This window comes from Diceros bicornis, chromosome 26 (genome assembly GCF_020826845.1).
Source record: "Diceros bicornis minor isolate mBicDic1 chromosome 26, mDicBic1.mat.cur, whole genome shotgun sequence".
Classification (NCBI taxonomy): Eukaryota; Metazoa; Chordata; class Mammalia; order Perissodactyla; family Rhinocerotidae; genus Diceros; species Diceros bicornis.
In genome coordinates this window covers 11,619,799-11,634,656 of record NC_080765.1, presented here as the reverse complement: position 1 = coordinate 11,634,656, position 14,858 = coordinate 11,619,799, and the positions used below count along the sequence as shown (strand labels likewise).

At 47.7% G+C, this 14,858-nt stretch overlaps 1 protein-coding gene across 5 annotated transcripts in view; it reads right to left on the bottom strand.

Moving 5' to 3' along the window:
- The window catches only part of CARD11 (caspase recruitment domain family member 11), a 112,727-nt gene that overhangs the window by 40,755 nt on the left and 57,114 nt on the right, over nucleotides 1–14,858 (bottom strand). For 4 of the 5 annotated variants that reach the window (XM_058569388.1, XM_058569385.1, XM_058569390.1 and 1 more), the window contains exon 2: nucleotides 3,353–3,486. The exons of the other annotated variant lie outside the window; for it this stretch is intronic. Coding sequence is in view for 1 of the 4 variants with exons in the window: in XM_058569390.1 (XP_058425373.1) it covers nucleotides 3,353–3,359 (7 nt within the window). In the remaining 3 variants the exon portion in view is untranslated. The remainder of the gene's footprint in view (nucleotides 1–3,352; nucleotides 3,487–14,858) is intronic. 5 annotated transcript variants of the gene reach the window in all.

Here is a 14,858-nt window from a genome sequence, read left to right as displayed (position 1 = left end):
TCTCATTTGGTCTCTACCAGTGGCTTAAGATAAGCACGTGAAGCCCTTTACGGCCAGTGCAACCTACAGGAAAGTCTGCTGGGTGCGATTCTTGTGCTTTTCCTTGATCTTTGACAGGAACACAAGGAAGGAACACGGTCATTGAGCTTTTGGATATAAATGTGTGAAGGTGTGTGTGATGCTGGGGGGTTGCTGCAGCCAGCCTGTGACCTGAAGACTCACCTAAGGACAAAAACTACCCTCAAGATGGTAGAACAGAGAGATGGAAAGAACCTGGGTCCCTGATGATGTCACCTCTTGGGCACTAAATCAACCAACACTGGATTCCTCTGGACTCCTTCATATGTAAGATAATAAATGCCCCTTGCCCTAAGCCATTTTAAGCTAGGTTTACTATTACTTGCCCAAAGCCTCCTAACAAATGCATCTACTTAGTACACTGATTTGCTAAGCACAGGGAGTGCAAAAGAGAGCTGAGAGTCAGGTGTGAAGAAGCTTACACTTTTTGGGGGGTCACAGGCATGTGCCTAGGAATTAGTTAAATGTCAGCACGAAGACAAGCAGATCTGGATGGACCAGGGAAGTCTCTCTCACTGCCCTTCACCAACAAGGAGGTTACAATAGGCGTGTGTGAAATTCCAGCGTGCTCAGTGCAATAGAAATGCCTCCTCCAGGGACCAGGGTGGCCAATGCAGCCGCCTCAGCAGGCCTGTCAGTGGCTTCTGCTGGGAGAAGGAAAAAAAAAAAAAAAAAAAACAAAGCAGGAAATGCCTAGGGCAGAGCCTTTTTTCCAAAACAGAGATGAAAGGGACCCTGCTACCTTATACAGAAGGAAATCACAGAACTTGGATCTAGTTTAAGTCTAACCCATCATTAATACCCCTGTGCAACTCAGCTGCTTAGCACACACTGGGTAAGGAGAACTTATGAGAACTGCCTACTTAGGTGAGTGTCCTGAGTAATGGGGCCTGTGCACCCCCTTCACCATCAGCTAACTCGAGGGAGCACCTACTGTGTGCTGAGAGCCTACTGTGCGCCGAGCACTATGCTAGGAACAGGATGCAAAGATCTTTCTAACACAGTCCCTGCCCTCTGAGGTGCTCAGAGTTTGGTGGCAGAGACGGCGCCTGCACAGACACCCGCGGGAGGGCGAGGAGGCTGTGAAGAGGCAGCAGTGAGCCTGCCAGCAGAGCGGGGAGTGCCCTCCGTACTGGACCACTCCTGTGTGCCGGGTGCTGTATCAGTCACCTCCGACTGTCAATCACCCCTTTAATTACCACAGCAACTCTGAGAGGTGGATGAGATTGTCCCTGTTTTGTAGGCAAGTCTTAGGGACTGAATTGTGTCGCACCCCAATTCATATGTTGAAGCTCTAACCTCCAATGGGAAGGAATTTGTAGGCGGGGCCTTTGGGAGGTATTAGGATTAGATGAGGGATGACTTATCCCCATGATGGGATAAGTGCCCTTATGAGAGAGACACCAGAGAACTTGCTATCTCTCCGCCATGTGAGGACACAGTGAGAAGGTGGCTATCTGCAAGCCAGAGAGTTCTTGCCAGAACTCAAATGGGCTGGCACCTTGATCTTAGACTTCCAGCTTCCAGCACTGTGAGAAATCAATGCCTGTAGTTTGAGCCGCCCAGTCTGTGGTGTCTTGTTATGGCGGCCCCAGCTGATGAAGACAAGGAACGGCCTAAAGAACTTGCTCGAGGCCACACGGCGAGTACAAAGTGGGGTTCTCCCCCAGACCTCCCCGATGCTAAGGCTCCCTCTGAGGTTCCTTTCCTTAGACAGCAGGTAGCATTTTGAGCAGGAGTTTGCTGTGTAGATGGGGAGGTAAATTAAAGCAGCCAGGTGAAGGATTAGAGTTCACGTGGCACACAACCCGAGCCATGAGGAACCGTGACCGGGGCCCACCTGTTCCCACTCGAGGGCCAGAGAGTAAAGTGAGCACCGACAGGCATCTGTGTGGCTGAAACAAACTCCAGAATCGGAAAACAGGCCGACTTTACCTAGTAGGGTCGAACATACACACCACACAGCCCAGCCTTCCCTCCCTAGAGGAACTCCACCCTGTACATCAGAAGACGTGCAAGGACGTTCAACAGCAGCATCGCGTATCCAAAACCTGGGAACCACAGAGATGTCCTGGTGCAGCAGAGAGGATAAATGTGTGTATTCAGCGATAGCATACTCCACAGCAGTGCAAAGGAAAAGAAATACGCTATGTGCACCCACATGGACGAACCTCGGGGAGGTGACACAAAGCAAGTCACAGAAGAGCACATACAATATGAGACTGTCTGTATGAATTTCCCAAATACACATGAGTAACCTACACTGTTCAGGATCTACAGCTAAACTACCCTGAGGAGCAAGGACTGATAAACATCAGAACGGTGGCTCCCCCACGAGGCCAGCATGACGGCTGTGATGTGGAGGGACACCCGGGAGACATCGGTGATGCTGGGAATTCTGATATAGCTTCAGCTGGAGACACGAGTGTGCATTTTACTGTTCTTCATCTCGCAGATACACACACAGACACACATAAACGAAGTATTTCACGGGCAAAAACTATGCATAGTGTAGCTAGCTCGAAAGAAAAAACCATCTTGGACACAATTTTGAATGTATCTCCCTTCCCCAGCACTTCGCTGTAACTTGGCCTGACTCAGCCCCATCACCTGGGACGAACCCGGCAGCTGGTGTCCAGCTCTGGCCAGTTTCCTTGAAAAACAAATGGCCCAGAAACGCACTCTTAGCTGCCGCAGCCCTGAATTTTAACAGCCTACCGTGCTGGATGGTCCTCCCTCCCCTGTCTCAGCCGGAGCTGGCGGAAACTCTGACCCAACCCTCAGCAGGGTTTGGCTTCCAGTCCTGAGTCAAACCCTAGACCACTGGTCTACAAACGGCAGGAAAAGCAAGTTCAAGGCTCCCGGGCCTGGTTCTACAGGAAGGGCCATTCTGCTCACCATTGTACAGGATAAGGAGACTGCCTGCCTGTGGACCAACTCCCTGGCAGCTGCTGGTCTCACTTCCCTCCCTCCCTCGTTCATTCAAAACATTTATTGCGTGGCCCCTCCTGCTGTTACATATAGTTCAAAGTCTTTTTCTTGACCCTCGAGCCCCTGCATGCTTTACCCTGCCAGCCTGCACATCTCATCTCGACTGTATCCCAGGCATGCTGGCCTTCTCCCTGATTCTCCACCAAACTCTGGCTCACTTCAGAGCCTGCTCCCTGCGCCTCCCTCTGCCTGGAACCCTCCCCTCCCTGCCCCTCCCATTGAGCCTCAGGTAGGCCTCACTTTATGTTTGTTTAATATAAAGGAGCTGACGTAGGTGAAGTACCTGGCATGTAGCAGGTGCTCAATAGACGACAGCTGCTCTCCTGTTATCGAGGCCTGGCTCAGACTCCTTCTGGCTGGGGCTTGTCCTGCCCTGAGCCCGTCTCCTTCTGGATCTGCAGCTGCGATGGCTGCGATCTGTAAAAGGAAGGATCATCTGACTTGGCGCAAGGGCGGAGGTCAGAGAGACAGAACCATTCTGCCTTGGAAGAAAAGGCCAGAAAATCCCAAGGTGTGCATCTCTCCACGTGACAGTGATGCGGTGGGCCAGGGTCAGGAGCTGCTGGAGGAGAAGCGCTTTTGTACCAGCCGTGGCCGGCCTGGAAGGCCACTGGCCGCAGGCCCTGAGACCCCTGGGAATAGAGAGAAGGGTAGACAGGATCCCGGGGTTACTAGTGGCTGGGATGGAGGATCTTTACATGTCTCTGAGAGAAGGCTTTGCACAGTGGAGACGTTCTAATCACCTGCTAATTCATTAGGTCAAAAGCAGCGAACCACGTCCCTGCACCCAGAAGAGTTCCCTTCACTGGGAATTATGTCCTCAGCCCCCGGCTCACCGTGAGTTTGGGCAGGAAAACCCCATGGCACGCTCTGTAATTTCCCCAAGGGGGCGTTCCTTATGGTCACCGACGCGGCCTCTGTGATACCCAGCTCAGCCGCTCCAGGAGCCCGGCGGTAGCTGTGGGTTTACAGGGAAGGGCCAGTTCTCCTTCCGGAGAAACGGAGGCCAGGAGTGAGGGAGGTGAGGCTCAAACCCTGAGAGGGTGAGGAGGAGGGCCGGACACCTGTCCTGATAGCCGCTAAGGTCCCTGTAGTGGGGGCCTCGGGCGGCGGCTCCACACTGACCGCTCCACTAGGCAGTGACGGGGACCCTGGGATGCCACTGTTTAATCAGGAACTTGTTTGGTTTTGGCTTTGAGGATTAATCACAAGTGACACCGGATCTCCCAGGGCTGACAGAAGCTGCTCTTCTCGGGTGTCAACTTGGATCGGAGTGGCTGTCACAGGCCCTTGGCCCCGGGGAGGCGCCGACGACACGCTTCTCTGGAGGACACCATCTCCTTGGTCTCCTCGTGGCCTTCCTGCTCCGCGGCTGGCACAGGAGCAGCCGCACGGCTGTGGGCACTGTGGACGAGGTGGGGGAGCAGGGCCAAGTTCCCCAGCACAGAGCAGCAGGCCAGTCCACAGGCCAACAAGCAAAGGCAGAGGGAAATTATACTGTTCTGCACTAGCATTAAAACAGTGAGAACACATGTTTCTTTTATAATCAGAAGAAAAGGCTTTTTAAAAATTAATTGTGAGAGAGGTTTTAATTGCAACAAAAGGAAAACAGGCTTGTACAACTACCCGACATGTCAACCTAGGCTGGGAAAACCGAGGCACAAGACAACCAGCAATGAGGCTGACCTTTCTATTTCTGCCCTTAGAATTTTGATTACACTCTTGAGAACTTGGTCCTAAGGTCAGGGAAAATGTATAGGATTCGTCTCCTGAGAGTTTGACTTATAGGTGTAACATTCATCTGGCTGAAACATCTGATGCTTAGAGACTATTCATGGTGTGCCAGGCACTTTGCTAAGCATAACTGATAAACCTCAAGAACTCTTTGAGATAGGTGGTCTCATTATTATTATTGTTATTGTTATCATCATCATCACCCTTTTATAGCGAGGAAAATCAAATCTGGGAGACGTTCAAAATCATATAATTAGCGTGGAAGGCAAGATTGGGACCCAAGGTTCTCTGACTTCCTCTTAATTTCTACTATATAGCCCCTAGAATGTCCTTTTTTTTTTTTAAAGTTTACCTTTTAAAGAACTCTAACCAGAAAGCGTATGTACAAAAGCTTCCTGAAATATCACTTCAACACACAAGCTTCAGACAGAACTAAAACCAAGTCCTAAGATGGCAGATATTGGCTCAAGGTTAAAAAGAACATTGCTTCTCAAAAAAGGACTCAATTGCTTACTGAGTTATGAGCTCCCTGTCGTCGGTGTTTTTCAAGTACAATCGGTCGGTGCCCGTTCGCCCTACAGCGAAGCCCATTAGTTGGCAAGCAGAACATGCACACACCATGTTTGCTGCCTCCCACTTAAGAATAGAGAGCCAAGGATCACTTGATGTCTAAGGAAAGTCTCCCTGTGAAAGGAAGAGATCACAAGAGACAAAGTGATACAAGGAACACGTGGGAAGCAGATGATGCACAGAATAAGAGAAAATTTAAAAAAACACAATTCAATAATTAAACTCCATTAAGAGATGAGATAAGATATTGCATCCAAAAAACAATAGTAGAATACTATGAAAAGGGAACAATCAAAGAACAAGAAAGAGTTCTTATCAATTAAAGTAAAGTAGCAGAAATTTATAATCAATAGAACGTTTGGAAGACAAAGTTGAGGAAATCTCCCAAAAAGTTTAAAGAGAAGGAAGATAAGAAAGGGGAAAAATGAGGTCAATTTAGAATGTCTAATACCCAATAAATAGAAATCCTAGAAAGAGATCACAGAAGCTATGCTTCCTTTCTTGTACATCTTTTGGGGATATAATATAAATTAAGGGATGAAGTTATCAGAGAAATAATATTAGAGGATTCTTCAAATGTAAGATCATGAGTCTTCAGATTTAAAGAGTCTTTGAGCACTCAGTACAATCAGTGGAATAGAACCTTCTCAGAAGATCATTATGAGATTTCAGGCCACCAGGGAATGAGAGAAGACCCTAAAAGCTTCCAGAGAGAAAACATCAGGTCACATGCAAAGGACTGGAGGCAAGTTTGGCATCAGACCTTTTAATAGCAGCACTGGAAGCTGAGAGACAGTCAGGCAATATCTTCACATTTTTTATGGAAAATACTTTTTAACCTAGAATTCTATACCCACCCAAACTATTATGTGTGAAAATAGAATGATATTATTTTCAGACAGGCAAGGACTCTAAAGATTTATCTCCCATGTACCCTTTCTTAGGAAGCTATTAGAGGATATGCTCCAGTAAAATGAGGGAATAAAACAATAAAGAGGAAGGTATGGAGCCCAGGAAACAGAGAATCTAATTGGACAAAGCAGCAAGGAAAGTTCCAGGATGAGAGGGATGCAGCAAAAAATAGCTGGCTAAGATTATAATCAATAGAAAGGATCAGGATCATGGAGGGCCCACTAGAGCAAGGTTGTCAGGGGAAAAATACTGAATGGTTATCTGATATATTGATAATTTAGAAAATAATATTTTTAGGCAAATGACAGGATTGACAGTCAGATGGAAAAAATAATTAAGGATAGGTACATAAAAAACCTCAGCAAATGAACAAAAAAAAAGAAAGGCAATATTAACTCCAGGAAAAACAAAAGATGAGGAAGGAAACATAATTACAGCATACAACTTGCCTCGACATGAACAATATTTACCTTGTCATGATAATGTAACACATAAAACTGTGATCTAAATGTATTAAGAGAATGGAGGAAGGGGAAGTGCAAGGAGTGGGCTACTGGGAAAAGAGAACTAGACTCTCATCTACCTAACAGTATGTCAATAAACAACATCTTTAAACAGATATAGCAATAAACAGCAATGCAAGCATATTATTTAGAAATAAGAAGGTAAAGAGCAGAAGAAAATAACAATGAAGAACAGTTAGAAGTGGCTGCCTCTGGGGATCAGGACTGGGGATGGTGATGGCCAGGCTGAGGACTGATGTTTTTCATTACAAGCCTACTTTACTTTTTAACTCTGCATATATATTATCTTGGTAAAAAAAAATTAATAAAAAATAACGTATGTCAATAGTTGGAAATATGGACAATGCATTTAAGTATAAAGAATCAAATGGTTACCTCCATTCTCTGCACACTTACCATATTCTATCTTTTGTAATGCTCGTCAGACAGTTCACCCTTCATAAACCAGAAGTGCTGACTGCGTGCTGGGCACTTCACAGACGTTACCTCACTTAACTTTCACAGGAGCTCAATAAAGTAGGTTTTATTATTCCCATTTTATGATGCAGAGGCAGGATCAGAGTTAAATAATGGGGTGAGATCCCACAGCCACTAAGTGGCAGAGCAGAGATTCTAACTCAGCCCGCACTGACTCCACGTCATCTGATCTCAACTAAACCAGCAATCATCACAGCTAACATTTATTAAGTATAGCATCTAATCTAACAAATGAGATTCCTTGCTTCCTGGGCTCTCATTTTGCTGGAGCATATCCTCTAGTAGCTGTCTATGAAAAGGTACATGGTTGTTGGTATAGGCAGACACTGTGCTAAATGTTCCATGTGGGATTATCTCATTTAATACACTATGCCCATTTTATAGAAGAGGAAACAGGTTCAGAGAGGTTCAGCTGCCTGCCACGTCTGTCTCATCTCTGCATCTCTCATAGAACTCAGCATGAGGCCTTGCTCTTAGTAGGTATTCAATATATATTTGTTGGGTGAATAAGCAAAAATAAAATCCTGAATAAAATAAGTGATGAAGCTGCTATTACTTCAAATCCAGAGAGTACCGAGCCCTTTGGAAACGAGCTGCCTTTGCGAGACAGACACCTCTTCTCTCCAAGAGCTGCCCCAGCACAAAAGCTCTGAAACCAGAAGGGGGTCAAGAGGCCGTTAGATAAATGCATCTCTGGTTAATTGATTTGCCTGGATGATTAGAGTGAGCGGCTTGAGATGGAGGGTTTAATTATTCCAATGAAACCTCCACTTAATTGAAAGGACTTCTGGCAAAAAAAGGGAAAACGATTATTTAAAGGGATGATCTACTGCTGTGTGAAAGGACTGGAGAGACACTGGTGCACACCAGCGCTCCAGCCATCTACAGTGTTTATGGCCTGGAATTATAGCTTTATGGAAAAGGACCAGAATCATCCCCTCCTGGGTGTCCCCCCGCCCCCAATCCCCTTCATTCCTAGAAAAAGAGCACTTAGAGAAGCAGCTAGAAAACTCCCTGGCAGGATTCTTCCCTGGCATCCCAGTTAACTTTTTAACCTGTCTATCTCAGCTCATTCAACTGAAATATTGTGATGATAATATTTCCCATCAATTAACATGTGTACAGCAATCAGCAGAGCTTCACTGATACATATTTTGAAAGCAGCAATTATCATTTCAAATTCACAGTGGAGTGGCAGACACTGCCAGCTGCCAATCCGATAGCCATTCTCTCTTATTAACAGAGCCCTGATTTTGTTTGGAGCACTACTGTACCCATCTGAAAAACTGTATTTCCAGCCTCCCTTGCAGCTAGAGGTGGTCGTGTGACACAATTCTGGCCAGTGAGATGTAAGTGGAAGTTTCTGGGTGAGACATCTAGAAGGTTCTTTAGAGGGGGGTAGAATCAGGTGAGGAGAACCTTTTATTTGCCCCTGTCTTCCTACCCGGAATGTGGATGCAATGATCTGAAGCAGAGCCGCTATCTTGTGAGCATGAAGACAAAGGCCACACTCTAAGTATGGCTGCATAGGATGCTACAAGCACTTTGGGTCCAAGCTAACCTTTGAGCTCATTGTCCATGAGAAGAATAAAATCCCTAGTATGTATAAAACTTTGATTTTGTTTCTATTACTTGCAGCTGAAAACCATCCTAACAGATACATGTGACAAATAAGATCTAAGCCTTCTATGAAAGTCATACTGGTCCCAGCCACAGACTTCTGAGCCCTACAATCTGAGCAATGGCCATAGCTGTCTATTTGTTCCTGTTTCTTTTTTCTAGATAGAAAACCAGAGTAAGAAAGCGATCAATAAAGACTAAGTACTGCCCACGAACAGACAGGAACAAATGGTGTGACTCCGAGGGGTTAGCAATGCCACGAAGAGACAAGGCATGGCCAGGAAACGGTAGCCAACAGATTACCATGGTCCATGTGATTGGCCATTTCTGGCTTACAACGCACAGGCAGGACGATTTATCTCACCCACCCACTACAGTCCTGCCTCAAATCCTGAGCCATGGCCCCCACTTTCCAGTCAATCTCTAGTTTCTTCTCCAACCTCTAGCACACCCACTGGCATCCATCTCTTCTCTATTTAGCCCTCATTATTCCACACGCACCCACCCTCCCCTCATCTCACATTGCAGCCAAGCTTCTCAGCCCTCAGCCCAGGGTACTGCCCACCACCCCCTGGCATCTCCTCAGGCACCAGGCTACCTATAATATTTGTACCTGGAACTCCTCAAGATGCCCCATCCATCTACTTTCAGGTGACCCTGGCAAAAGGCCAATGGTTTCTGTGGAATAAAAATGTCTCGACTTGTATCTTTTAGGAAAGGCAGAAGCATCCATAGGAAATGAGGATCTGGGAGCAGGGGATGAGGCATGTTTACTGACCCCGGAGACCAAGGGCACGGCGAACATTAACCCCTTCCCCCTCCCCAGGCCTGCCACACGTCCAAACTTATTCCCTGGTGGCTTCCGACTGGTACCGAAGGAAAGAATTTTGGAAGGGCACACACCTCTTGCATTACCAAAGGATGTTGATTCCCACCCCCCGCCTGCAGCTCTCATTCTTCTACCACCACTGCAGAGAAGCTTTTGAAAAGAGCACAATCAGGAATGACAGATCTAAATTGTTCTGAAATGCGTATCCATTTATTACATTGGTTCTTTATGAGCATTTGCTCCATCTGGATTTCAGAGCTGTGCACACAGCAAACTGACAGCTCTGAGGGTCTCCGGGAGCCATGGCTGGACCACTGTGCCAAGCCCAAGAGTGAGGTCACCCTCTCGGACTCCTATGAAGTATAGCCTTGCCACGGGGCTGGCTGGGGGACAGCCCTGGCCTTGACGATAATGAAATATGTTCTCTCCTTCAGTCGCCTTCGGAGCCTGGTCAACAGATCCGCCTTTGCCACAGGGGACTGTATGTTGCGGGGCCACCAGCTGATTCCAATTCAAGAGCCCTCTGTGCTTTCATAGCCTTAGCTTCACCTGTGGGCCCGATGAAATTCTTTTTCATGGGCATGTTCTTCAATGTCTTGGCTACCGTTTCATTATTTGGGCTGGGGATAACTTGGAGAGTCCACAGTTCCTCTTAGAATTCTTCATGTCAGTCTTGAGACTTGGTTTGCAGCTGCGCTTTCCAGCATGTGGTAGGTTGTCAATAAATGTTTGCTGAATCGAATGCTCTAATGACCTAAGGTTTTATGATGAAAATATTCCATTGTCACAGAACTGTATTCAGTCATCAGTCAACCAAGAAGCGAGCCCAGGCTGGCGGCTCTGTGAAGCCTTGTCCGACCCCTCCGAGGGGTGCGCCAATTCCCTCCTTCCTGACTCCAGGATGCTGTGCACGGACCAACTTTCTTGTGTTTTTCTCTGTTTTGCCATTACCCATTTCCAGGTCTGCTGTGAATTCCTTGAGAGGAGGACTTGTGTCACACTCATTTGTGAATCAGAGCGCACTGCCCGGCACGCGGCGAGCTCTCCACACATCTGCCCAGGGAGTGAACAAGTCTCCTTCCAGAGTCAGCCTGGAGACATTGGGTTTCTCCCATGCAAAAGCAACCCCAAAGTGGGACATAGAGCATGCATTTTGGTGCACGAATCACAGAGAAGTTAAATCCCAGCACAGGAGGATGGGAGGGAACCAGGAGTTACCTTTTGATTTGGGGTCTTGGGGAGGCAGTCTGGAAGGGTCGAAATAGGACATGGGAAAGGCACTGCCCTAAACTCGAGCATGAACAAGCAGAATCCTGCTCTTGGGAGCCTTTGGGGCTGGCGTGTGAGTGTGTGGGGTGGCCCAGAGGCCCTGAGAATCTTCTAAGTGAAAAGGTTGGGCCCTTGCATTTCAAAGAAAAGGTCACCGGTGTCATCAAATAAGAGCCCCACTTGGAGAGCAGCCAAGAACGGGAACTGGAAAGTTCTGTGACAGCCACATTCAGACTTAAATCTTTCTCCTTTACCTTCTCCTCACCTCGCCTGGCTAGCACTGGAATCCCATTGGAGCGTGAGACAAGGTTAAAATGGAAGACCAGGCGGGGGCCGATGCCTTCAGACATCCACTGGGAGGCTGTCCACAAAGTTTGGTAATGAGGATACTTCAGAGTAGACTTGAAGCAGCAGAGTGGGAACCCCACTCATTCATTCATTCATCCATTCATTCACTCACTTGAATCAACAAGCATTACTAGCTGTGGAAGACAGAAGAGTAAGAAAAAGGAAGAAGCTGACTATGAGAAGGTTCAGGAGAAAAAAAGACAAGGACAAGTGAGGATAAGCCACAAGGAATGAATTTAGAGATGTTCAGAGCAGAGCAAAGGCGGCGGGGAAAGAGAAACTTGAAGATTCATGGGAAAAAGAGAGAAGAGGCGAGAAAGATGGGAGTGGTGACTGGTGAAAAAGAGAGAAGAAGGCGAAGGAAGCCTGGATGACAGCCCGGCCCGGCCCAGATTTTGGAGGTAAGCGTAGGCTCAGAGAATGCAAATCAGAGGCACAGCTCAGCAATTCACCAGGGGACTGCAGAGCGGGTCATTGGGTTACCACCTGCAGCTCAGATGAAGTTATCTCCAGGGCCCAGAGCTGGTCCTGCAGCATCGTGCGCATCCTTTGAGGCCTCAGCAGCGAGCTGCACACAGAACCAGCACTGGTCTCGCCCCTTCTGCGTTTATGAGATGCACCGAAAACGCACTTAGAACCAATGTAGCCCTCGGTTTAAAACACATTTCCAGTTGTGGTCTGTCTATTTTACAAAATATCATGGGAACGGGTAAATGCGGTGATGCTTCTCAGCACATTTCCATGTGTTTGAAAATAACTCTGCCAACGATTTCAATCAACTAGAAGGTTAGTATCCAGAAAAATGCAATTTCAGGTTTTCTTATACGGGAACAGGATGGTGGTGCTGAGGGGTGGGGTGATTCTGTCTCCAGCATTCTAATTCTCCCATCACCATCCAAAAATAAACAGCAACAAATGAAACCAGGGTGGCCACCTCAGCTGCAGCAGGGAAGCCCCGAGGAGGAGGAGGAGGCGCGAGGCTCTGGCTCTCCTGGGGCCTCGCAGGCCCCCCCAGTGCCTCTTTCTCGAAAGGCCTTCGGGTCTGGTTGAAACGCTGATGTGGGAGGCAGCAGACCTGGGTTTTATGTAGATCTCAGACTTCCTTATTTTACCCCAAGATGTTCAAGGCTCGAGGTCAGAACTCTGCTTCCTCATACAGCAGTTCAGTGGGCAGATTTCCAGGCAGCAGAGGAAAGAGGGAACTGGTTTGAGGGCCGGGTGAGAGCAACTTGGTGAAGATGGGTAGCCTCTGGAGACTCCTGCTATTGTAGACTGAGAGAGTTGGATGGCTGGGGTTCCATGTGCAGGGCACCCCCACACAAGGAAGATGTCGCTCCTGCCCTTGGGAGGTTAAAATACGTTGTAAAGTTACATCGTTTCCCCCAAAAAACATGGCGTCTGCGGGGGAAGGATGGCAGGAATTCTACTCTACTCAAACAAAAAGAGAGTCAAACCAAAAAAACCTTTGCACAAACAGATAAAACTGACAGCTTCCCTCCAGGTTCTAGTGGAAAGTCTATGGTTCTGAAGGGAGAGAGTCCTGGGTTTGAACTCCAGTCTTATCTTTTGCTGCTGTGTGGCTTCCGGCACGTTGTTTAACCTCTCTGAGCCCCCTTCTAGTGCTCTGTAAAATTGGACAAGCAGCACTTGCATCTTAGGGTTGCTGCATTGCACATGGTAGGCACTTAATCAATATCACGTAGTCCACCCCTTCAGATGCCAGCAGCAAACTCGAGATGGAAAAAAGTCTCTCTCTAGAAGTCCTGTATAATTACCTCCACACCAAGCAGAATTTAGAGTAAAACTTAAAAGATTTGTCCTCAACCCTTTTGTCTGGGCTTCCCATCTGCAACTCACCCACTGGGCTGTGTTAGCATCTCTTTATGTCTACCACGTTGCTTATGATCCTCTGGGCAGGGACCCATCTCATATTTCCTTGTACGCTCTGTGGCCCAGCAAGTTTCTTACACAAGTAGGCGTTTAATATTTACAAAGTGATTGATTTCCAATGGATAAGTGCTGGCTCTCTTTCCTCATATTTCCTCCCTTCAGCGGAGAAGACCTCTGTCTCCATGCGTGTGGTGAGGGTTTCCACCCTGAGAGCCTGCTGATGGGCTCATATGTCCTTCATTTGTACCCAGCCTGTTTGCTGCGCCTGCAGATTCAGATCTGGGCACCAATCTATCTGGCACTCTCGATCAGCCATGGATTAGAAGTCTAGAAGAGACGTCCCTCCAACTTCTGACCTGCAGGGACAGGGCCATCTTGTCACAAACTGTCTTAACTGGGTGAAATGCAAAAAAGCCAGCTGGTCCTCCATCCTGTCGGGGAGAACTCTTCATTTGCTGGTGCTCCCAAACATCACGTCAGTGTTAGGGCAGCAATTGATCTTTGCAGTGTGCTCCGCCCCTGGGGCACCAGCAGAATCTGAAGGACCTTCTGCATTATCAAGGAGAGCCCATACTAGCCACTGGCGTGCTGGAGTTCAGTTTGGTTTGTGGGATGCTAGTCCTCTGAAAATTGATAACACAGCCGCAGCCAGCATTTTTGGGAGTAAGCCTAACACGTCCCTCCCTCACCGTGCAAGGTAACGGGAAGTTTACGGTAACTTCTTCACCAGCCGACCTTGGGAAGACACACTCCTGGACAAGCAAGGCCCGGTGCCTTCTGTGCTGTGGGTGTCTGATACACAGCGGGCACTCCTTCAATATCAGAGAAGGGGACAGAATGACTCAGGAACAAAACCCTCAACAGATGGCGAGGGCCGAGGCAGGCAGAGTCTCAGAAAGGATTGCTGTAGTGCAGAAAAGCTGCAAGAACCACCCCCTGCAAATTCTGTGTGGTCCCCTGCGCAGGTCGTCCGCTACCTAACCCAGGATTGCTCTAGACCGCCGCCCTGCTTCCCGGGAGAAAAGGGACAATCGAGGGGCCAGCGACGGAAAACTGCAGGACACAACAGTGATTTTTAGCTTTTAACTGGGCAGGAAAATAAGAAACGTGTCTGTTTCTTCAGCAGCTCTGCCTGTCCAGGAAAGGCCTCCTGGGCAAGCTACGAACAGCAACCACGAAGTCTCCCAATCCCAAAGTAAGACTGATGGCCCACTTTGTGGAGGTTCCAGACACCTGATTTGTTCCATTTTCCCCTCCTCTGTGTGTCTTGGGGCGACGTCACCACTTACTGGAGACTTTTTGAGAGAATAAAGAGTGATGCCTACACCAGCGGTCCTATAACTGCTATTGTTATAACAACGAGCATTTGCATGCGAGATTAGGTGGGCAGACAGCTGAAATCTAAACCACTCCGATTTTCTCTCCTGAAATGCTCTGCCAAAGAGATGGCAAGGGAGTACATTAGTTAAAACGCATTAATTGAGCATCCACTATGTTGGGAGCAAAATAGGTTTGTGCGTCCAATTAAACGTTAGGCTCTGAGAGGGCGAGAGAGGAGGAGGAAGAGTGGGCCTCAGAAAGGGTCTCCTTCCTCATAACTAACTACAAAATCAACA